The sequence below is a fragment of the Chelon labrosus genome (assembly GCF_963514085.1).
Source record: "Chelon labrosus genome assembly, chromosome: 5".
Lineage (NCBI taxonomy): Eukaryota > Metazoa > Chordata > Actinopteri > Mugiliformes > Mugilidae > Chelon > Chelon labrosus.
This window is the reverse complement of record NC_140341.1, coordinates 19,083,169-19,108,613: the sequence shown is the minus strand read 5'-3', so window position 1 is coordinate 19,108,613 and position 25,445 is coordinate 19,083,169. Positions and strand designations below refer to the sequence as shown.

The 25,445-nt window shown below is 42.4% G+C and overlaps 1 protein-coding gene across 1 annotated transcript in view; it reads left to right on the top strand.

Annotated features, from left to right (window-relative positions):
* Nucleotides 1-25,445, top strand: part of myo10l3 (myosin X, like 3) — a 52,522-nt gene that overhangs the window by 6,000 nt on the left and 21,077 nt on the right. Inside the window, exons 2-15 of the mRNA XM_084545144.1 lie at nucleotides 8,081-8,179; nucleotides 16,441-16,599; nucleotides 17,339-17,526; nucleotides 17,753-17,887; nucleotides 18,285-18,409; nucleotides 18,536-18,549; nucleotides 18,665-18,749; nucleotides 19,107-19,213; nucleotides 19,531-19,660; nucleotides 20,593-20,711; nucleotides 22,600-22,746; nucleotides 23,528-23,628; nucleotides 23,993-24,059; nucleotides 24,693-24,785. Of these exons, the coding sequence (XP_084401270.1) occupies nucleotides 8,081-8,179; nucleotides 16,441-16,599; nucleotides 17,339-17,526; nucleotides 17,753-17,887; nucleotides 18,285-18,409; nucleotides 18,536-18,549; nucleotides 18,665-18,749; nucleotides 19,107-19,213; nucleotides 19,531-19,660; nucleotides 20,593-20,711; nucleotides 22,600-22,746; nucleotides 23,528-23,628; nucleotides 23,993-24,059; nucleotides 24,693-24,785 (1,569 nt within the window). The remainder of the gene's footprint in view (nucleotides 1-8,080; nucleotides 8,180-16,440; nucleotides 16,600-17,338; nucleotides 17,527-17,752; nucleotides 17,888-18,284; nucleotides 18,410-18,535; nucleotides 18,550-18,664; nucleotides 18,750-19,106; nucleotides 19,214-19,530; nucleotides 19,661-20,592; nucleotides 20,712-22,599; nucleotides 22,747-23,527; nucleotides 23,629-23,992; nucleotides 24,060-24,692; nucleotides 24,786-25,445) is intronic.

The following is a 25,445-nucleotide window of genomic DNA, read 5'->3' as shown; positions in this document are numbered from 1 at the left end:
AGCATGTGTGTCTTTAACTTACGTTACCCCATGAGTGTAAGTTAAACACATTTCAACAGCCACGTGGGAAATTTTATTTTTAAAAAACTATAAACTCTCTCATGATGAGGTTACTGCTACAGTTTTAATTTCAGAGCTAATTGCCGGGGCGAACCCCCTGCAGGGTTTAAGTACACATCCCACGCTGCATGAGCTTCTGCTGCCATGGACTGAAGAGTCTGGAGCAAACAACCCAGCGTGGCGCAATCTACAGTCATGACACGTTAGCTTTCCCATCCATTCTCAACCCGTTTTATAAGACGCGAGTGTGTGTGGTTCGGCCTGGAGCTGTTTGTGGGACGATTCACTGTGATGCTGAGAAGGAAGAGGAATGTTCTGTGATTTTAAAACTACGTATGTTTATCTCTCCCACTTGGACCCGTTGCAGTACATACTTCACATCCTTCTCATACTTAAGCATAAAAGCACTCCACATTCTCTAGCCAAAGAGAAATTAGAGCGCTTTTATTTACTCTTTGTTCAGTGATTTGTCAATGGAGTCACAGCAGTGCTGTCTCTGTTGTTTGAACTACCTTGTATTTATCTCCAGTATGTCTTACCATTTTGGACACAGTTAAATAAGTCATCTCCTCTTTCATACCATTTTAAATTACCTATGAAAATCACTAGATTTAAATGTGATCTGTTGTCTATGCGTGTAAAATGGATTGTTTTTAAGATTGGCTTTCTTTAAGATCATTTTCATCATGTATTTATATGTTGATTCATTCTTTTGAGTAATGGAGTAATCCTTTGGCTTTGGGTGTCCCAGTAAATCAGCTGTCCCTCAGGTGAGTTTCAGCCCGTCTCCTGTGTGACGTTACTTCTCTCACATTACTTCCTGTACTTCAGTTCTCCAATACCACTCATCAAAAAGAGGCCAACATTTTTTTTTCTTTAGAAAAAAGTCTGTGCTTGCCTCAAAGCAATTTACAATATTTCCCCCATTCACGCAAGGTGCTCATCTACCATCAGGCACACATTTTCCAACTCACTCAAAATGTTAAATTTACTATCAAGAAGAATCTTCACAGCTGATCCAGTATCTCTATCTCTCTGTAAATCTATTGTTTAATCAATGAAAGAATTGACAAATACCCAACAGTATGCCTTGAGGTACACCGCTTAAAATTATATTAAACTTTAAAAAGTAAAAATATGCTCATTAAGTATTTAAGAAGTTGGAACCAGCAAATTGACCAAACAATAAATGGTTCTGGCAATGTGACACATTTAAAATAAAAACCCTGAAGACTAGAGGGTCTCCAATAATCATTCTAGGATTGCGCACGTTACAAGTGAAGGTCAAAGGCAGCGTAATCTGAGCCTGCTCACCTTGTAATTATTCCACCGACCTTTCCTCACCACTCCCCCACTGACCGTGGCCCAGATGTCTCCCACAGTCAAACGCACTCCTCCTAAGTCTTGACTGAGCAGCATTCCTTGAATATCTCTAAGGCCCCTGCTGTGTGGCCCCATATCAGTCAGATGAGTACAGAGAGGGTCAAATATGTCGATGCCAGACAGGAGGGGGTCTGGCAGGTGGTTCTGTAGATATTCTAAACAATGAAGCGCTGCTAGAAATCCAATCAAACCTGAAGTAGTCACTGGTTGTCTCTTCAAGTTCTCCGCCCCATCCAGCCGCGCCTTCTCTTGTTAACAAAGTGTAATATTGCAAAGCTCCGGATCAAGTCTTGGATCACTCAAGAACAGTAGTGGAATGAAAATGTGTTCACACAGGATAAGGGTGTAAAACAGGACACTGTGCCAGGAATCCGTGGCACAGAGTCAAGTACTCTTCTACTTTTTTGTTGTGCTCCTGAAGATATAATTTGTTATGCAAATTCTCTTCAATACACTCATTAGCAACACAGTACATTAGCTCCATCAGATGATGAAGGGGAGGCGCCTTCCAACCCCCAGTCCTCCCCAGACAGTGTGTGTCTGACACACACACACTGCCAAACACACATAATCACATGATCCTACATAAACACACAGACTTGTACGTTGTTAGATTAATGATGTGATTTATTCAGTTCCATTAAGTATGATGATGAAAATTGCGTTGAATGTGTTTTATTTTCAATAAGTGGCATGGTGGCTTTTAAATCATTCTCAGTCTTTTCTTTAAATGTGAAAATGATCCATGACATCACTGAGCCACATGTCTCACAGCCTGGAGGCCATTTCTTTAACTCTGTTTATAGCCTCCTCTGCAGGGGGTTCAGGCTGTTCCTGGGAGTCAAGAACAATTGACGACCCCCCCTCCCCACGCCTCCGCCACGGGCTGGGGAAGCCCTGTTCCCCATGAGACTCCTCCTCTTCCATTAGCTAATTTCTGATCAGCTGCTCTCTACATCATTAATTCATACGTCTTCCAGCACAGATTTTAGAGGTTGCCTTTAATCATCTGATTTCTCCCCTCAGTCGCCCAGCCTGCCCTTCCCCGCCCTCACCCCCTGCTGGCTTTGGGCACGGGTTGTACCGTGTGCAGCAGCCAGACGGTACAGTGACAGCAGGGAAACAAAGAAACAAGAAAAAAAAGGGATATGCAGAGACGCACATTCAGTGAATCACTGTTAGTTATTCTTTGCCTTTTCTTTATATTACGTGATGATGGTGGCCTAGTGGTAGCAAAGAGCTGTATGGATGAGTCCTTGGAAAATCTGTGCAATGGAACACTTTTATTTTCCTCGACCGCTAAAGAGACTTTGAGTATGGCACAGTTTGCCCAGTGAATGATTTCTCCAGAATAGTAGATACATTCATGCATATTAAACCTAGATGTTACATTAAATCAAGCTGTTTTAATTAAAAAAAAAACATATATACACATTCCAGAACCCGCACAATGATGAAGATAATTTAATAAGATAATAAATTAATGGTGTCCTGGCTTTATGATGCGAAATGAGGTCCAGCTGTTTTTGACGATGTACAGCTTTCGTCCTACTGGAAATCTCGCGGCCAAAGACCCAGAGGGACGTTTGCCAAGATTCCCTCTCTCCCCACTCGCGTTCAGCCTACTTGTTTAATCTCACCAGCTACTTGGCAGAATCCTCCTCGTTCCACTCACTCTGTGTCCAGGAGATACCGTTCAGATGCAGTCTCTGAATTTTCACTGACCTGCTACGTTCCCTTTGGGCGGCAAATCAATAAACTACTACACTTTATTGGCTAAAACGCAGTGGTAAAATGTTTAAATTCTGCTGTTACTTATTGTTCAGTGTAAAGCCATTGCAACTAATTTTAATAGCCCCGTGTCTGAGAAATGTTTTAATCAGAAAAAAACACCAAACAGTGCTTGTTCAAATTTAATTCACAATGTGTTGTTCAGTGTGTGCAACAGAAGCGCGGGGTTTCCAAAAGAATCTATTAGCATACATAGTATATTCAGTTGAGCTTATTGTTTCTACACAAAAAACATGCACGTGCCATTATGCTGTTTGACTTTATTAAATCCAGGCCATTCAGTCAGTGTTGTGGACTGCACATCTGTCTGCAGAGTGGTAGTCACTCGGCCTTATGCCTCCCTATTGTTATGATGATGAGGTCCTAGTATTTGAGGTGTAAATGAAGCGCTGCACAAAAGTCTGATGCATAAAAACAAGGTGTATTGTTGAACATCTGCTTCCAAATGATGTGCAGCGAGAACCTGTGCAGATTTTAGACAAACACCATTGCAAACCGAATAATTAGTTAAAGGACGCATGTAAACCTGGAAATTTGCGGTGGACAAGTGAAAGCAGCTACAGCTAGAGTTTCTTTTGGACCAGTGTGTTGCTGCTGGATACGTTCCTGTGTTCCTGCCTAACAAATGATACGCTTGTCAGGAATCCAACTGGATGTTCTCGGGCATCAGCCCTACCTGCAGGACCGACAGCCGCTCCCTGGTGTCCGCTGGGTAGATATTCATTCACCACTCCCTGAAAGTACTCTATGAGCCAAGAAATGAGTTTATCATAACTATTTGCTCAACCGCGTCCAAGTCAGGAGTTAATTAGCTTTCTTTTGTCCCAGCTGATGCGGTCACCTGATACAGCCTGCACTCATGCCACGCCAGAGGGCTGACAAAGAGCCGTGGCGCCTTGTACTGTGTATACCCTTAAATATTTAAGAGACATTCATTAGCAAATCTGTCATTATGCGAGTTGCCGAAACTCTAGCCTCCAACTCTGGGATCACATCATTCAGCCCGAGTGGTTTCCGTGTCAGAAAGCATGATGGGACGTCAGCCTGCGGCCTGTTTTGGAGGTTCACATTACTATTGTCAGTTGGTTCTGCCTCTGCAACACTGCATGTGCTCGATGACATGCAGCATTAAGAATTTGAAATTAGCTTGAGCTGCAAATGTCATGGCAGCAGTTCAGCGTTGCTTTTTAATGGAGCTGCTAGAACATCTGGCTAGCAGAGGCTCAGGAGCGGAGTTAGCTGACACCTAATGATTAAAGCCAGTGAGACAACTGGGCTTCATTACCAATTAAACACTGTACTTTCCAATGATTATTATGCAAGAAGTGGTCACACTGTGTCTCTGGTTTGGAAGGGTTAGTTGTGCTGCAGCAGGTAATTCAGGACAGGAGGAGTTAACATTAACACTAGCCGTGTCTCTTTGTGTCCCAGCTGGCCTTTGTTTGGGATATTTCCGCCTGGTTAACTCCTGAGCCCTCAGTCAGAGGTGGTTGCCTTTGTCCTGACTTAGTGACAGAGCTCCTGAGGATGGAGGGGACAAGTGGGAGGAGTTTTGGTCAGACCATCTGTTGCTGAGACAATTCATCTTGACTTTATACCCTTCGACTTCAGACTCTTTGGACGCTCACTGACACATATAAAATCACACAAATGGTCCAGCACATTAGATCTTTATTGAATCCTCCAATCTCTGGACAACTTCTCCAGAATTAAATGATGCTGGTTGATAGATTCACAGACTAAACAACAAACAGTTGTTGAATTATCTACACTGTCCACATCTTCAATTATTCACACCTTTATTGTTGACATTTTGGTTGTCTTTCATTTATTTGTTCTGTGATGACTTGCACTAATTGTGTACATTTCAGCTAAAGTCATGCATTAGGGCTGCAAAAGGGCCATTATTGATGGCCTGATCAATAGACTGAATCATCAATTATTAATTCTGCTCAATGACTGAGTCCAAAGAAAATACCAGTTTGCACTTTTGCTTATTTTATGCACTGCGAAAAATAAATCAATCATTGGGAGATCCAAGACAAAATAAGAGTTGCTACTCTTGTACAGTAGCTCACTGGTTGGTTTTTCTTGCAAAGTTTTGATTATAGTGGCTGGCGGGCAGTTCTCCAGGGAACAAGTCACTCTGCAAAGATGCTGGTGCAGCAAGCCAAGCCAGGCATTAGAGTCTTTATGGGCCAGCTCGTCACTGATTTTGGTTTACCATATAGTGTTGACTCACTGAGTGAAGTTTTATGTGGAATCTTAATTAGTCTCTTAATTTCTGTTTTACAAATGAAAACTGTGTACCCTCTGTATGCTGTCTGGAAATTGTATCTGCCTTTTAAAGAGGCATCCTTTTAAAAAAGAAATCCCTTCATTATGAGTGGAAAATATGTGAGGCTTGACTCAGCAATGTAACCTTTCTCTGTTTTTTTTTCCTTTTAATATTTGCATCACTGAAATTTCTTCAGTGGTGCAATACCGGATGTGGTGTGGAAAACTGCTGGATTTATGAGCCACCCCAGTGCTTCCCATGTCACGACTTGCCAGCCGTCTGATTCTGTTGTAGATCTCTAATCTCTGTATTATTACAACATGCTCTTGTTCATTCTCTTTGTCAGCTTCACTTTTGGAGTCATGAGTACAAATAACCTCTACGGGATGAAGTGCACCAGCAATGTTCTGCCGGAATTCAAGCCCCTCTGATATCCAGTTACATAACGCCAGCTGATCTTCTTAAAATCTATAGAGTAAACACTATTAATCTCCTCACTGGACTTCTGCAAACTCACGTGAAGCAGCTTTTCTTTGAATAGGCCACGCATGCCAGGCTGGTACCAGGCGCACACAGTCAGTCGCTGGCATGAAAGCCGTCAGTCGTCACATATTAAACTGTGCTAATGTGTGGCCACGTGTTGCAGAATACCTCTGTTATATTTGTGCCCTGATGTTTCTGTTTGTCCGCCTGGATTTCCAGACAATAGGAGGCGGGACATTATCAGCTGCCCGCACCCTTCCTCTTCCCCCCTCTCTCCCTCTCTCTCTCTCTCTCTCTCTCTCTCTCTCCCCCTGTGCCTCCTCCTCCTAATTTACACGACCCCCTTTATCCCACTCACCGGTGTCCCCTGTGGCTTGAGAGCCACATTTAGCTGTGCTCCATTAGCCGACTGAAAGAAAAAAAATCCCTGATGATAGAAGTGTCTTTTTTAGACTGCCCGGTTAGACTGAGTGACTCTTTGTGCGAGAAGGTAGCCCTGAATCACAAGGCAAAGATAGAGACCAAGACTCCACAATGGAATTATTCTTTATTTAATGTTTCTGTGCTTCAAAAGCATCCTGATCTTTGTGCTGACCCTGGTGGCGAACACATTTGTGCTCCATGGATGAGAGTGTGTGCACACGTGGCAGCCTGTTGTTAATAGTTAATGAGGATTGATGTCTGGAAGTGGTGACCTTGTATAAGGTTTCCTAGTGGAATCCATGCATATTGATCTCTTCTGTTTTATGCTCTATTGGACACACATTTCGTTTATGCTCCATGCTTGCATGGCTACGTCAGTGGTGCCACTTGCGATGATTAATGGTCTATAGTTGGTCATAGACAAACTTCTCATTAGGCTACATCAAGATGCACACGCAAGTGCAAATTTTACTTGGCACATAAGATGTTAATCAAGCATTAGTGGTTAGATATCTTTCTTAACCTTGACTGAACTCAGCGTAGAAAACATAACGTACAAAAACTGAAAAACAAAAAAGTAACTTATAACAACTATGTGAAAGACAACATGGGACACAAACCTATGTCTCCTTTACTGTCCTTTTGCTCCTCAGCACAATTTACTGTATGTCGTTTTGGAAGTCATTAGGATATCGACCTAACAGTTATTTATGCAGGAGGGGTTGAGAGTGGTATAATTTAAACCTGCCAAGGTTCACTATCAGATAGATTCCAACAAATTTTTGACATATATGTATTTAGTAGACCCTAGGGGCGGCAGGCTGTGCAGACGCTTGCTCCCATCCACTGCAGTCATTCAAACGGTGCCCATTCTATAAATGTGTCCTCCACTCACTGTAAGGAAATGACAGTCCGTCTGAGCAATCAGCCTCCGATTCCTGTTTTTGCTCCCGGTTACTGAGCTGCTAACAAACATGTCTGGGAAGGTCAGTGACTCCACACAGATACACAAACACAGGAGACTGGGCCGCCCAGATCATTCGTAGCGCTGGTGTTAATGTCTGCCTGGAATTGGGATCTGATCTTGGATAATAGCGAGAAGTGTATTGTGGTTTGCCCGGACAGAAATATAGAAAAGAAGAAAGGATGGTGGGCAGAAAAAGATTTATATTGATTGATTTGCTAAAGCGGTAAACGCTCATTTGGGGCCATAATCTTCTCTTTTATGGAGCAAACCAGCCACAGAACCGAAGACTGAAAGCCTTTTTGACAGTTTAACTGAGTGTATGAGTGGTAGTTTGAGCCTCTGGCGTGGCCTTAGTGTGCAAGCCTGGCAAACAACTTTTGTCTTTTAAATGCCAGGACAACTGTGCCAGCCCTGGTAAGAGAGGGAGCATGTGACACAGCGGTAAGGCATGTTGGAAAAAGGAGAAGATGGAAAAAGATTACTATTAAAAGATGCTATTATTCACCCAACTTTACACCTAGAAATATTTATTCTTCTGGATCAAACTTTGCCTCTAGCAGTGGTCTACCTAAGACACGAGAGCATTAGAGAGACTCCTAATATTTATATGTCATGCAAATGTGCTCTGCTTTTGTGTGACACTCCAATAAGAGTGTCCAGATGCTAAGGTTGTTGTGCTGGTTATTGTGTTGCAGGGGTCCCGTGTCTGGCTGAGACACAAAGAGCAGCTCCTCCCCTCCACTGTCAGCTCCTGCAATGATTCGGCTCTGGTCCTCACCACCGACTATGGCAAGGTAAGCAGACTTCTTTTTCACCGATGCCGCCTCTGAGTCACTTCAGACTGTCCTGAACACTCATCTAAAAGGGGCCCTGCACCATAAAGCATTTTCCCTTTGGTTTGTGGGTTTAGTCTGTGTAACCCATCCTAAAACCTACGAAGGCCTTTTGAAATCAAACTGATGAACACACAAAAGTTGCGTCATCCTTACAGTATCTCATAGGCCGTAACTGATATATAGTGTTAATGTAAAATCCACCTACAGATCCTGTTATCATGTACAGGGTTACACTGTTACGTGTGTTGCCCATTGTTTATACTGTATGTGAGAGAGCTAATTGTTTGCACACATGTGTTTCATCTGAGGGCTGTACGGCGGGATCAACACCTTTTGTAATAAAGTAAGAATGACAGGAATGGAGTCCCTGTGGCAAGTCTCTGGCCCGAGCTTATCTTTTTGGCAGTGCATGGTGGTCTTTGTGTCTGGAGGAAATCCTGTTGGAGAGGCAGAGAGAGAGAAAGAGAGCGAGAGAGAGAGGCGTGGCGATGGACAGTTGAATAATTTCTCATTCAGATGTCTGTCGGCCATAAACTGTAGATCAAACAGTCTTATCATGTGCAATGCCTTTGTACTGAATGAAACCTATGAGCAGTTCATATAATCATCTATTAGCTCCATACAGTCACCGGCTGTTCAAACTCGGCCACAGGTCTTTAGGACCAAGGACCATTTCTGTCTAGACGGTCAAGACCCATAGCATTATTTCTATATACAACCTCCTCCACGTAGCAAGCATCCTAACAATAGAGTGGTTAAACATAGGAGTTCTTCTGCATGGGACAAAACATTCTCAGCAATCTCATTAATGTCTATTTGCAACAAAAACTACTGAAAACTCACTGTACACAACCTGCTCTGCGTCATCAGATGCAGTTTTGCTCGCTCTCTCACTAGACCCATCACTTTGCCTTCACCTGTAACCTTAGATGTGAACTTTGAATGGTGCATCACTGAGCGCACACTCACCTACTGCAGAAGAGCACTATATGGCAGCTCCTCAAATTCACCAAAAAAACACCAGGCAACTCATTGGAAGCATCTATTGCCAAAGACTCCATCCAACCACAGATCTTTTCTCCCTCCTACAAATAAATAACTATTTAGTTTCTTCATAACTGCTGTGACCCTGCTGGAACTCCAGCCTCAGGCTGTGAATCATAAATGCACCATCACTTCTCTGTATACAGTATATCATACCATACAACCCTGTAGGCAGTGAGTGATCACATGAACAAGAAATCACAAGGTAGCCCCTAAGTTGCGACTGTCTATGCTACTTCTTGGCGAGTCATAAAATATGTGCGAGAGGGAACATACTAACTCATCAATGTGCCCTTCTTTCATGTTCTGTGATGTTTTTGTGGTCAGCAGTGGGGATTCTTGCAGCGTGAGGAGCTACCATGTGTTGCAAGAGGGGCAGGGATGACTCTGACCGATGGAATATAACCGCAAAATGCAGGCAGCTCTCAGTCCGAAAACATTTCGCCACCCTCAGTGGGACTTAAGAAAAAAAAATAACATGAGGTCAAAGTGAAGTTTTTTTTTGGGTGACTGGGAGCTGGCATCGCAGGGTTACAGCTGATCTAAAGATGAGCTGGAGTTTCTCTCTTGACATCTGAGCTCAGGATGTCCGTTATCGGGCCAGGCATTTGGGTGTCTCCTCTGTTTCTAAGTCTTAAGACTCTGCAGCCAGAATGACAGGAATGTGGGACTGAGGAACAGACTGTCTCCACCTTCAGGATCGCTGGCTGACCTTATGTGATCCCCAGGCTCCTGGCTGACATATGTGTTGAGGTTATTGTCATTTCCTGATCGAGCCACCATCTTTTATTTAATCCAGCTTCTCTATCAAGTCTGTCTTTGTTTCCTACTGTTTTTGTACCACGTCAGAGGGTGTTTAGTTTAATGTATCCTGGCAATGCTTTCCACTCAGGGGATACACTGTCACCCAGAACCTCAGCATCTCCCTGCCTGGGTGCTCAGCTTGACTCCAGGGAGCACCAGCACAGTGTCTTCACCCACACGTCCTCGGTTATATCAGGCTGACTGGGCCGCTGTCACATTAACCATCACATCAGCATTCATCACTGTCTCCTCCACACAACGCACCATAGACTTGAGTGGACATGTAAGATACAACAGATGCACTGAAACAGAGACCTGAATGTCTTGTGGGTTTGTTTGTTTGATTGTGTGTATGCGTGTGTGTGCTTTCTGGGGCCAGATGGCACCAGCTGGATTAACAGTGTGTGAATTATCTCTGGAGGGGTAAAGAGAAGCAGGGCGAGGATCTGTCACCTGAACTAAATAGATTACCTAGGTTTGGTCTACCACAGCCGGATACTTGTAATGAATGAATCATTTAAGATTTGGTTTTATAACTCAAGATCTAGACCTAGATCCCAGTTTTATCCAGGTGCAAGGTAGACATTTGATGGTCATTTGGCTAAAGAAGGATACCAAATGATAAACCAGACCACTTTATGATTTGGTTTTAACACTGACTAAAACAACTCATCCCAATAAAAAAACTTTGTTTATCTGCTTTGCAATCAATAAATTATCCTTAGTCCAAGTGAAAGAGATGTAATTTGACTCCTGCCAAGTGTGACTCTTAAAGTTGTCCAGAGCTTGCAGACATACAGTCTCTGTGGTTTAAAATAGGTCATTGATGGCCCCTCAGTCTTTTCTGGATAATTAGTCAATGGAGCCATTATGCGAGCCTTTATGTGAGGATGGATGTGCATTCATGAGTGAGCTCACAGAAACAACATGCTCGCACAAACATTGTCGTTATCATCTGTGTGTGGTAAACCAGATATTTTTTTGTGCGTACATCTGCTGTGAGCCATTTTAAGAAAATACAAATATGAACATTTGCCAGATTTCTTGAGCTTGTTGTGCTGTCAAATTTGTTTTCACAGTATCCACTGGTAATAAGTCTTTCCCCCCCGTACTCTTCCCATTTCTCCCGGGTCTGGGTGGGATCACCCCGCAGCAGATGTAAGACAGAGGGAGTTAGAAAGGGTATAAAAAGAAAATGGAAGAGGGATGGAAGCACAGCAGACAACAAGGTTTAGTCTGTGCCCTCAAGCCTGTGATTTTTGTGTCTATCCATGTGCCCCTCCTGAAGGCCTGAATATATTTCACAGTAAAACATAAGTCCTCTGAGCCACAGAGCCTGACTCCACCTACATGTGAATATTCAGTAGAGCTGGTTGAACAAAGCGCAGCAGCAGGGTGTGGTTTCGGTGGAGAAGAAGGAAACAAAAGGAAAGAGCCTCACAGCGACAAGAAAGTTTAAAATTCAGCAGGCTGCTACTGCTCATGATTAGAAACAACCGTTTCAGTCAATAGTCAATAGCTTACTTAATAAAATATCAGCAATTGTTCAAAAACATCACAATTATCAAATTGTTTTCGGAACGTAATTATATTCAATTTGCTTTCAGATAAGACAAAAATTAGGGATGCACCGAATATTCGGCCACCGTAAATTTTCGGCCAAAAATGGCCCAAAAGTGCATTTTCGGTTATGCTTTTATCAACCGAAACAACACGGCCAAAACAGGATGTTGTGACGATGCAAGCAAAAACCGCAGCCAGCGGCACACGTGCATTGTGCTAAATAAATATTTTCACAATTTTGTAATTGATTTATTCTTTGAAACATTAATATTAATTTATGCAATTGCTATGCATTGATTTTAATGAGGTTAGTACACAGTCATAATAAATCAAAACTACAAAAATACAATGTTTACATCAGAGAGTGGTTTTTATGTGAAAAAAACTTCCATCCATACATCCATCCATTTGCAATACCGTCGCTGGGAACTGGATTGTTTTGCAAAATGGTTGATCAGTCAGCAAATCAATTAGTCAACCAATAGAGTCAGCTCTGCTTCAAATTTCCCATGCTGGGAAAATTTTCCATGGAAGTCTCCATGAAACATCTAGCATAGTGCAATTAGCCGAGAGCAAGGGAGACCGTCCTCCTCCCAGAAATCTAGACTGCTCTGATTGTTCTGCTCCAGTGGCCTGACCAGGAACCATCTTTACATCCAGTTGAAGCCTGATGATGCAAAGGAGATGCAGGAAGGAGGGGGGAACATAAAAATTGAAGAAAGTGTTTCATTGGACGTAGAATTAGTACACGCCCCTTAGTGCAGGATGAGTCATCAACCTTTTTAATTATCTTCTAAGAAATGAGAAGCTCTAAAATACCATTACTAATACCTAAAAAAATGACTTTTTCAGAAACTGATGATTGTTTTTATTAGCAATATACTTTCAATTACAATTGAGGCTTGTGTTGTTTCCGCCTCGTGTCCAGCCACGTGGCTGACACCATAGTTTGATAGTGTTAACACCAGACTCCATTTGGAGAGGATTGATTTGTACAGTAAACAACTTAGCCAATCAATCATGAATCACATGCTGTTGTAAGTGGCATGAAATAGTCGCCAGCCATCATTACACCACTCAGATCATTAACGTTGATGAGGCCGTGTCCCCTTGTGGAACTGCCACTGTGATAATTGCGGAAAAGAGCGTCTCCTTACGCACTAGAATCACAATATGATCGGAGATTTGTGCTCAAAATGTTATTAACTTTTACCTGTAAATTCAAAACAAATTATTTTGAGCAGTGTTACATCGCAGGATTGGGTTAGTCAGGCTTTTGTTGTCGCTTACGTGTTGTAGTTTGTTGGTTGCACCATGTGAGACTGGGCTGACTGCTCTACAGCTGACAAAGAAAAAATGTTCCAGTATGTATTACTGATAAATGGACACTAATGGAGCATTACGGCTCCTCATAGGGAGTGAAATGGACCTAGTAAAGAATATGTCTGGGTCTCGTCTAGACCTTCACATCTGCTCTTGTGTTCTATCCAAGTTTCCTTTTAGTCTTATCCACTGAACGTGGTTTAGTTAGTAAATTATTTAGAAACAAATTAATATATACTGATGAGAAATTCTGTGAGGACAGAGTTCAGTGACTTATCTCACAAGAATCAGGCAGACAATGACACCAAGACCACAGTGGAGCCAAACAGAGGAATGTGAAACCTCTTTTGATGTTGAAAACTCCAGCTCAGCTTCCCCATGAAAAAGTCCCAGAGGCCTGCTCTATGAAATCCTGGCAGTTATCTATAGAAAATCATAAACAAAGGTTTCCTAATTCGATGTAGGGACTGACAAACAAAAATATGAACATTCTCCTTTGTGTTACATTGTCGCGTCGAGGTTGCTTCCGAAGTTCGCAGCTCATTGTTTTCCTCCTTTGAAACCTGAGGTGAAACTGAGAGTGTAATCTTGCCCTGCTTCTGCTCGTAGTCGTTTGTTAACCTGCATTGACTTTGCTCCTGGCCACCTCACTGCCACTTTGAACTTGTGGTTTGAGAATGTAAAGAATGCCAACATGGGCAGTGGAGGTCTTGTCATCAATGTCAACAGAAAGTGGAATCGGACCTGAGAGGTGGTTAATATTTACCACATTTTTGCACTTTTTTTGTTAATTAATCAACTATTTAATAAGAAGGAAGGTTGAAAATGTCGTCATGTTGCTCCCTCTCAGTTTAGCTAATGTTGGCATACTGTCTGTGTGACTGATATTACTGAATTTTCTCTACATTGATGCCTTCACCATTATTCTGCAAGTGCCTGTGACATGTTGATCCCTTTCATTTAAAGTATTTGCGTCAAAGATCACTCTTCATTAGCAGGCCTCAGTTTAACTTCATCAAATAAATAATGTTTATGATGTGAAGAAATATTCACCAGTAATCCCCTGTAGCCTCCGTGTTACCACATAAGATAACCACATAAACTGACTGTTGCAACTGAATTAAAATTATAATGCTCCCTGTATGTATTACAAGGGAAAAACTGTTTGCTTTATGAGTCACTTAGGCCCTTCAGTTAATAATGGCCAATTGGCCAGAGGAGAGGGCGGGTTAAAACCCAAACGTTTAGGGACATCTGGATGCAAATCTGCAGGCTTCTGCTCAATGGATGACATCACCGCACATGCTGTCTCTTTCCCCCAGGTCTTCACCCTTTTATGAACCTTAATACCACAAAAACAACCCACAGATGACTGCATCGTTATTGTGCTTTTGTCTCGGCACACTCCCATTCTCTAATGGACATTTAAAGCCGAAATTGACTTGGCTACCACGAGATCTTTGTGGTAGGAATTTTAGGGTCTTTTCAGGATTTTTTGTTATGGATGCGCTTTAGTTAATAGGTTACATTAAAAGGAAAAAGAAGAAAATCACAAACAATATGCGATAATTATTTAAAATATTACGCCCTTCAGCAATATAAGATTTGTCATGGCTTTACTATATTAGACTTAGACTTAGACTTAGACAGACTTTATTTGTCATTTAGATTTCCATCAAAATGAAATTTTCGGTACAATGGCTCAGAGTACAGAAGGAATATTGAACAGAAACGGTATGTACAACAGAAACGGTGTGTACAGTTTACAGGAACGTATATACAAGAATAGAATAAATATACATCTAAAAAACTTAAAATGTAGATAAATATTATTGCACATTTTTAATTGCAGGGTAATGGGAGTGGGTGGAGGGGGGTACTGTTTATAATGCGTTGAGCAGTCTTATGGCATACAGGATGAAATCCCACGGGTTAAATAAAGTATCTATCTAATAAAGGACTCATCTTTTATGGACTCACCTATGAATCTGTGTGGTTATAATAAATGTTTCCCAGTAGGAACATAGCTAGCATAGTAAACATAGCATGATCTGGAAGTCTCTTTTGATTAATTTAAAGTCATGAGGCTTTCATGTCGTACAACCGTCATTATTAAAGTTGTCATAGAATTCATCATCTTTTAACTTATTGTTTTGTTTTTGGTGCCAGTGGTTAAACCCAGCACTCTAACATGCTGTATAGGACACCTACTTAGTTTTTTTTTTTTTTATTCCCAGCAGTCAAGTAATTTCAGTCTGATAAACCCCTTTACTCCATCAAACAACTGGTAGTGGCTTGCGAACTTGTGTAAGTCAGCAAACAAGAATAAATACCCTAAAGGAGAGTTAATGTTGGATTTTTAACAGATTTTAACAGAATCATGACTCAGGGCTGGGCTATATTGATTTTTAAAAGGGATTATTATTACAAAATTGTGTTCATAGTTTGTTCTGCTGCCACCAAGTGGCCAAAAAAATTTGTGATGGCCCTTTAAGTACAAAAACATTACCTCAGAATCGTTATTTTTTCTAAACCCTTTATAAATCTTCTTCAGCTATGAAGTATCAGCAGCTCCCACATAGCCCCAGCTGCCAGTCTGCGCTGACTCAGCAGTTCCCTGAAACCCAACGTCTGCTCCCTACTGGGACACATTCGCACATGCCAGGAGAGCCAGCAGTAATGCACTGGGACACCACAACCTCAGCCTCTTATCCATCAGTATTGATCTGAACGCTGCTTCCCATCAAGTGACCAAAACGGCTGCAGTCTGTCTGTCTTACCTCGTGTCTTGAGCGTCAGCGTTCGGACAGCCGCAGAGTCTGCCAAAACCTTTTAGGCCCTCTGTTAGTGTTTCTCTGTTTCACTGCAACTATAGAGATACTGTTAGACCTTACGTTTTCCATCATCTCTCACATACTGAAGACTCGAGGGACTAAGAATTGAATTTAACAAATTTATAAAAGACGTCCGGGCATGAATTAGACATAAAGTCTGTACCTGCCAGGTATGCTGGCAACAGGCAGGGGCAGGCATACATCAGCGATTCAATCTGTCATGCCTTTGTTTTTTTTTTAACTTCACTTTTTCCTGTATGATCTTTTGGATCTGTCTGTCACCAGTGTAGTGGAAGACTGAAGTTGTTGAGACAGGAGTTTGATGAACATCTTAAACTTCAAATTGTCTTCTGTTTGAAGGATGAAGTACAGGATTTGTTTTTGCAGTAATACAGAATGATGTGGCACACCCAAACCCAATGTAAACGTCCCGTCATCCTGTTTTTTTTTCCTGTTATTACAACACTAACACTAAACATACAACGGTATTGAGTAGCAGCCCATTAGAACTTGATGTCTTTTTCTTGTTCAAACAGCCCAAAAGTATATGGTCTATTTCTGTATATAAAAAAAACAAAAATCAAATTCAGGCATTAACTTTTCAACACTGGCATTGACATATGTCTGAATGCTTATGTGTGTTCTCTGCAGGCGATCTATCTGCAGAGGGAGGAGCTGAGCAGAGAGACGGTGTACCCGATGCACCCCAGCAGCATCCATGGAGTGGAAGACATGTCCACACTGGCAGAGCTGCATGAAGCTGCCATCATGCACAACCTCTTTCTGCGCTACCAGAAAGACAATATCTATGTAAGTCTTGATCTGTGAGCACACGTTTTCAGTAAGACCCTGACTCCCACATGACTGGGAAAACACCTTTACGCTTAAAATACTAATGTTTTTGCTCTCTTACATGGGTAAAGAAATTCTGGAAAATAATCCTCAACTTAAACAGAAACAAACAAAGCGGTCCGAGTTAAGGTTTATCTGTAAAAAAATAAAGCGGGGATGAAGTGGACCTTTGTGAGAGTAGAATCAGATTCATATCATGTTTGCTTCTTCCCATGATTGCTTTCACGTTAAAACGCTGAGTTTCCACTGAAACACCCTCCAGGCTTTATTAAAATAATCTCCACGCACAGCTATGTTTTTGGAAATCCTATCTCCTAATCTCATCTCAGCGGGCTCGCCCAGTCTGTGTGCATGGCATCGCAGAATGGTATCATTGTGGATGGTTGACCCACAAACACACTTTAAGCGAGGCAGTTTTCCCCAAAGCATGTTACCTGAGCAGGACCAGTGGATCCTAAAATATTCGTGGCCTTGCTGCAAACTAGGCCAGGCGCTGTGTGTGAGTCTACCGAACTGATGGTGTGATTGTGCTGTTGAGCACAAACAGAAGTTCAATGCTTGGCAAGAGTTAAAAGTTGCAGATACACAATATTTATTTTCTGCTCAGTCATCTTTCACTAATAATCATCTGTGTCTCTCCCTCTCACTCATCAATTCTCTCCGTCTCCCTCATTCTTTGATTTTTCACTTCCCTCAGACCAACATCGGTTCGATTCTGGCAGCAGTAAACCCCTATAAGCAGATATCAGGTCTTTACGATGGCACTGCCGTCGAATTGTACAGCAAGCACCAGATGGGGGAGCTGCCTCCTCATATCTTCGCTGTGGCCAACGAGTGCTACCGCTGCCTGTGGAAAAGACACGACAGCCAGTGTGTTCTCATCAGGTGGGCACTTCTCTCCAAAATGCAGGGTCAGCTTTGAACACAAAAGGAGAGGCATGGAACGAAAGCACAGTATGTATTCACTGATTTGACAAAGGTCAAAAAGAGGGCTCATGAATCAGTGAATACATATACAGCTCTGCCTCTTTTTTTTTGTCGCAAATTTTTATGCGTAGACATATGAGAAATCAGTGTATCATTTTATGTGTCTGTGTCTTTGCATCGTCAGTGGGGAGAGTGGTGCTGGGAAGACGGAGAGCACCAAGCTGCTGCTCAAGTTTCTCTCAGTGATGAGCCAAAACTCAGCAGGGACTCCTCTGTCTGAGAGAACCACCAGGGTGGAGCAGGCCCTCGTTCAGAGCAGGTACTGTACGAGCATCGACCCTCGACCTCAAGTCTGATTAGGTTTCAGGAGTATGATTTAAGATTTATCTTCAAATGTTTTGTACCTTACGGTATATTTAGTGATTAGAAAAATAGAGAATTTAAGGAATGAACAAAAAAGGGGTATCAGATTAGGGGCTCTTTGTGGAATCCAATAATACCAATCAGTGGTAGGGAATAATAGGTGTAGTGACTTCCTTCAAATACCGTGAAAAAAAAGTTAAGGACCACTGACACAGTTAGCACAGTACAGATTGCATAGTTTCTTCAAGGCTGCAGGATATGTTTAATGTGAATTAAAGTAGACATTATAAAGTAGAAACAGTGTGATATATTATATTTATAGATTTGCTTTATTCTAATCCCTCTGTGTGCAGCCCCATCATGGAAGCATTTGGGAATGCTAAGACTGTGTACAACAATAACTCCAGCCGCTTCGGGAAGTTCATCCAGCTTCACTTTTCCCAGAACGGAAACATCCAGGGAGGCTGCATCATCGATTGTATCCTTCACATTGCACTGAAAAGATATTAGATTTTTTTTTGTTGTGTGTGTGTGTGTTTTTTTTCTTGGCAGAGGATTGATTTACTGTAAATTTTCAGTGTTCTCCTTGACTTTCAATTATCAGATTTGCTGGAAAAGGTGAGGCCGTGATCAGCCGGGTTCTCATTTAACAACAACATGTGATATTTAGTAATCAAGAAAAAAACACGCACTTTTAAAATAACTGTTTTTACAACCGTCTTCTCTTCCCAAGAACCGCGTGGTTCGGCAGAATCCGGGCGAGAGGAACTATCACATCTTCTACGCGCTGTTAGCTGGAGCAGACAAAGACCACAGAGGTTGGTTTTTACATGGTGTGTCATGATGCTAATGCTAATGCTAACCAACATCAGACCTCTGTTTAGTGTGAAATAGATATCTACTTACAGGCAGGCAGCTAAATGATTTTACCCTATAATAAGTATTGTGTAGAAAACTTAAAAGTAATACATATTCTGCAAATGAAACCACTTCACAGCTAACTTAATTCCTCTGCCAATTTAATTGTTGTATACATTTATGTAACAGCTGTCTTAATCAATAGCTCATTGAGATAACTGCAAAGTCATCTTGCTTAGCAACATGGAACAAATCAGGAAACACTTAATTGTTTAGTTTTAAACTACACAATCGTTCCTTTTTTCTCTGTGTTGCAGACATGTACCTCTTGTCTGAAGGTCCTGAGTCATATCACTACCTGAGCCAGTCAGGCTGCATGCAGGACAGCAGTCTGGATGACAAGCAGCTCTTTAACAGCGTGATGGTAAGGAGAAAGAATACTTTATTTATTTTTTACTGTACCACCCCCAGGGGGCGCCATAACCCTTCCCTTATCATAAGTGGAATTCCCAACCTACCAGGCAGAGACCACACTTCAAGAAAACATGAGCCTTGGGGGGAAAACATGTTATTTGATTGTGTCATGTTGGCTTCACAGGCACATTTTAAATCATGTTCAGAATTAAGTGTTTTATAGCTCTAAGGAAAATAACTAATTAAGTTTTGCTGCTGTCAAGACTTGAATGAATTTAGTGTGTTTCCAGATGCCTCATTGTCACACGTGGTTGTATTGTGTTGCAGAAAGCCTTGAAAGTGATGGAATTCACTGAGGAGGAGATCAGAGACGTGTTCAAGTTGCTGTCTGCCGTCCTCCAGATGGGCAACATTGAATTCATGACTGCTGGCGGAGCTCAGATTACCTCTAAAGGAGGTAGAAGAAGGAACTGAAATATGATAGATCTGCTGTGTGTTAGAGTGACACTGATGACACATGTTCTCAATTTGTGCGATACTGATAAAACCTATAAAGCCGCACATAAGTTGGAATATTATTTATGTTTGGATGTATTTTATCTCGGTAACTTAAAAATTCAGAAGTATTTCACTGAACAGTTTCAGTCAAACAGAGAAAGCTAAATAAGCTAAGATAGAAAAGGCAAGCATAGCACACATGAAAGTTTACTTTATTAAATATGTTAGATGTTTACAATATTTAAAGAATGACTGCTTATGGGTTTGAGTGTAGTTGTTCAATCAAGGAAATATGTGTTTTCCACGTAATATGCACTAAAATCAGTTGTTATTTATATGATTAGGACTTATTTGGAAATGTAAGACAGCTAAATTAAATTAAAGTGTCACTGGACTTGCGAAAACTTTTCAACTTCATGGACTTTGGTTCATTGAGACGGACATTACTTACTGTAAAAGTGAGATTTTCAAGCAGTTTTAGGGCCATGAACATGAACATGTTGCTAACAACAAAAACAAGTCCAAACAACAGATAGAAAACGTATAGAAAAAGCAGGTAAAACTGGGTTTGTGTGTTTATTTGGTAAAGCTCAATCTATTTAAAAGTTGTTTGTGGAATTTATTGTAGAAAAAGTTTATTTTCTAAATCCGATAACCGTGACTCCAGTGACTCCAACCCCCCCTTTGTTTGCTGAGTCTTACCCATTTTGCAAAGAACCTGTGGATCACAGTTATCTCAGAAGCCAGCATAGTAGAGTAGAGTTTCCTCTGTATAAGATCACAGCCTAAGTGTCACATGTGTTGTTTGACATTGATAGGAGTCACCTGAACTGTCTGGGACGCGCATTAGTTACACATATGCTGCAATGTACATCTGTGTGTGTGTTTCAGTGGTCAGTAACGTCAGCGAGCTGCTCGGTTTGGACTCCTTCCAGTTATCAGAGGTGTTGACCCAGCGCTCCATGATCCTCAGAGGAGAGGAGATCTGCTCCCCCCTCACTGTGGAGCAGGTAACAACACATCCAACCCAACGCAAGACTCGCAGAGCTAACGCTAAAGCGATACTGAAACATTCGCATTCCACTCTTATTTCGCAGACTATAATCTTAATCAAGACTCTACACGCTGTACGCGCCGTCCCCTATCCTCACTCGTCTCCATCTCCTTGTCCCGGTGACACATACACAGCCTTTCTCCCCAACTCTCTGCCACATGCCTCCCCAGATCCCTTGCGTGACTCCTAGCCATTTCCTGCTTTTTGTCTGCCAGATTCCAGGCACAATAAAGCCATCGTGATAGTGATCTGAGTCAAAAGCACAATAGGCCCAATGACTGGGGGTGAAGTAAGAGTCTTCTCCTCTGGAGGCAGTGCAGCCAGGCACCGTGGCGCTGGCGTAATAACTCACCCTCGTCTCGCCACGGCTATAATTAATAGGAATATTTCACAAGTCTTCATCTGCATGTGTTTTCCTTTTCGCCATCTGCCACAAGAACATTGTGACACATGACACAATCCTTCCTGGCCGGGCTCAGCCCTTCGGCCCCCTCATACTCATAAATGTCAGCGAATACGCAGGACGGACCTTTACTATTATCACAGGGACACGAAAGCCACAAGAAAGCTTTTCATCACCGGACAAAGACCTTGTGCTGTCACTTTTCTGCTGCTTGTACTGCCTGGCCTTTGAAGCAACTTCTCTCTTAATGGAGTTCATTATTCCAGTCCTGGAGTCTGGAGAATGACTTCTTCTCACCACGGCCAGGGGTCACTCCCCCTCACGACTGCCGCTACCCCCCCCACCCCTCCCCCCACTCCCGTCCTGGACAAACAGCCATTCTTCTCACCCCCTGTGACGAAGATCCTGCATCCACCAGCGCCCTGTTCACACCCGCTAGTTTCAAGATTTGACATGGGCATGATTGATTACTCAAAAGCCCAGAAGCATTGTTACCCCAAATACAGTACACACTCTTGTTTTGTTTTCAACTCAAGCACAATACCTGCGGAGGAAGTGCAGCTGGCAGGCTCAGGCTTATTATATCCGTACACTGCTGACGATGTCTGGCTAAAAGGTTCACTTGATGACAGATGGATGAAATCTGACTGATGATTAGGAAGAGATTTTCATAAATCATGTCTTGATTAGACTGAAAAAAGCATAAATCGAGGACCAACTGCTCCCTTGCTTTGGAGCTTTAGTTGATCATCCTCAGAAAATTGAGTTTTGCTGAAAAAGCTTTTTTTTCCCAGACTATGTGAAATTGTCAGACTTCCATTATGCAGTAAAGCCCATGCCTGCTCTGTCAAGTCTGAAATAAGCCACTGAAATAAAGTACAGGCATCCCATCAGGACTGACACACTGAAATAATCCTCAAATAAATGACCTAAAGATATACTTACTGCTTTTGGTCATTGTTCTCCTGTTGGGCTGTGTGGCGGTGAAGGTGTAACTGAATAGGTGTCATCATAACTGTGAGTTTATGTGTTACTCCTCTTGTTTTCACTGGATTTTTGTGAAATAACGCATACAGCCTGCAGTGCGTCACCCTTCAGATATGTAGGCGATAAACGACGGTGCGTGTTGTGAAAACAGACGTCTTACCTGCAGACAGACGCTGACATAACACACCTTTGTCTCTGAACCGCTATTTGTTTTATGGGACACACCGTTGAGGCCTCACACACACACACACACACACACATCAGTCGAACACTCGGATACATCACTGTTTTTAAATTCTTTAACCACCTTCTGATGGAAGTGATGAAACGCGCACTGTGTGGGCCTTATATGTGCAGTGTTTAGGACACAGTCTGGAAAGTTTCCCCTGTCTTATTATTTATGCCTGATTCGGTAGCCATGGTAACCTTTATCTCTTCGTGTCACGATCTGCAGGCGCTGGACTCGCGGGACTCGGTTGCCATGGCGCTTTATTCTCAGTGTTTCTCCTGGATCATAATGAGGATCAACCAGAAGATCAAGGGGAAGGACAACTTCAAGTCCATCGGCATCCTGGACATCTTCGGCTTTGAGAACTTTGAGGTGAAAGGCCACTTGTTGCATTTAGTTTCTGAGCAAAAGAAAGAAAAGCACTGACAATGACTCCTTTAGGGGTTTGTCTGGTCACCTGTCAATCAATGAAACTACATCCACACAATCCCAATGAATCACATTAGTTTTCTAAATAAATGAATACTGTAGTATCTACTGTAAATCTGTTGATTTAATGTTGATGGCTCTGAGTTATGTAGACTTCAACATTTCCCATTTAAAGCCCTCTTCTCACTGGCTTTGAAAGCAGCATGTACAACTTGATTGTGAAGTGTTTAAATCCGCACAATCCAGCGTGGTATTCGGGATGTCCCTCTCCGTAGCAACACATTCTGGCTCCTTTTGAGGAATCCCAAGGCGTTCCCAGGTCATTCGGGATATGTAATCCATTCTGCAAATTCTTGGTCTACCCCGAGGTGTCTTCCTAGCTGGCACTGCCCAGTAGAGTCTTCAAGGAATCATCACCAGATGCCTGGTCCACTTTAATTGACCCAAATATGTGTTGAGCGTACTATTACTTTATTTTGATGGTTAACCTCAATTGAGCCAAGAAGGTTTTCACATTGATCTGATGACCTTAAATCTGGATTGAATGTGCATTAGTGTGTATAAGGCACAAAAAGCCTTTAAGCTACTCGTAGTCCAGAATGCTCTTTAAAATCTCTAGTGTGCAGACTAGACACCGACTTTTCTTTGTTTTTATATAACTTAAATGTCTGCCTTTTACCTGCATAACTGATCTGTTTTGAAATGTTGCTCTTCCATTTTGTAGGTGAACCGGTTTGAACAATTTAACATCAACTACGCCAACGAGAAACTCCAGGAGTATTTCAACAAGCACATCTTCTCCCTGGAGCAGCTGGAGTACAACAGGTCAGACGCTTCCTCATATCTAAACAATCGGTGTCTGTGATTTATGTCTGTGCGTGGACATTCAAAATGAAACTAGACTTTGCATGCGCTGGCGACTGTCTCACAGACAGTTAGGGCTGGGGGTGGGGTTTGTCCTCCTCATGACGATACAGGCAAACTGCCAGACGTTTGGATTTGGCTCAGTTTCTCCCGCAGCCAGTTGTTTTCTGGTATAATGAGCCAGCAGCCTGGACACGGCTCATTTCATCACATGTTCATGCAGGATAATGCGGCCATTGTGTCCTCCTTGTTGTTTATATTTATACATATACACTGTGTGTGTGTGTGTGTGTGTGTGTGTGTGTGTGTCTGTTTGTCCTCACAGGGAGGGGATCCAGTGGGAAGCCATAGACTGGATGGATAATGCAGAGTGTCTGGATCTCATAGAAAAGGTAACAGACAGTCAGATCCTGAGAGAGCGGAGTCATAACCAGGATCCACCGCTAACCGCCAGCCAGAGCGGGCTGACCCAGACGCCACACTCTGCTTACACTGACTCCCATCCCCCAGTCTATGATTATATATTCTTATTTTGCATGTTGTTTGCACAGTAATGTACACCAGTGAGTGGTTAGGGGTATGGTTGAAGCGAAGCATGAAGACAATTTACCACTATAGTTATAATGACGTTAAAACTGGGCCTCTACAAAGGTGGGCTTGTGTCGGAAAGATTTACGGTTTATAAAATCACAATGTTGGAAGGTTTATTGGAAGCAAAAACACAACTATTTCATCCCTACATATACTTATGATTATTCTTTATTATTAGATGATTGATGCTGCATTAGTGTCATAGAGTGTAACTGCAGGAATGTGAATGAAAGCATTGCTGTCAGACACCGTTCCTGCTCACGGAAATCTCTTTTTATAAATAAAAGAGATAATTCAATGAATCACTTTGCTGTTTCCTGGATGTATTGTTGTAGTAAAAGCTGCCAGATGTGCCCCAATGGGATGGTGACTAGTTCCATCATGACTGCGGTGAGTTTCACCCTCTCTGCTCCTCTGTCTGTCTTGCCCTTTAGAAACTGGGCATGTTGGCTCTCATCAATGAGGAGAGTCGCTTCCCCAAAGGCACCGACTACACCCTTCTGGAGAAACTGCACAGCAGACACGCAGTGAGTCCGCACGCACGCATGAAAACTGGCTCTTTCACACACTCAGCAGCACACCCTATCCCTCCCAGACAGACGCTTACAAAGACATAAAAATGACCCATATCCCTTCACAAAAGCTCCTTAACCCCAGCCGAGGAAATGCCTTCACCACCCACCGGCTCAGACGGCCTCAAAGAGTTAAACCTCTGTCCCGGCTGGTGAATCTCCTGTTGCGTCTGTGCAGCGCTCGTACACACCCCCGAGCGCTCTCACATACGAACGCAACAATGCTGAAATGTGATCGGCCTTTCTTCAGGTCTGATCAGCATTGTGCGCCAGAGAAAAGAGTGTTCTCTGAGTTTTCTATGGGTGACGGGGAAAAACAAGAGAGTTACAGAGACCTTAGAACTGCCTGACCTCTCTGTGAGGTGTTGGCCTTCACATTACAGTTTAAGGTCAGAATTAGAGGTTGTTGTTCTCACATCATGTAAGGGGTGCTGAAACAATTAGTTAATCGACGTAAAAATTAATCTACAGTCATGAGAATGGACGAATCTTATGATTTGTGTGTTTTAATACAACGATCAGCCATGACATTATGACCGGTTATGACAGGAGAAGTAAATAACATTGACCATCTTGTGTCAATACAATGTTCTGCTGGGAAACTTTTGGACCTGC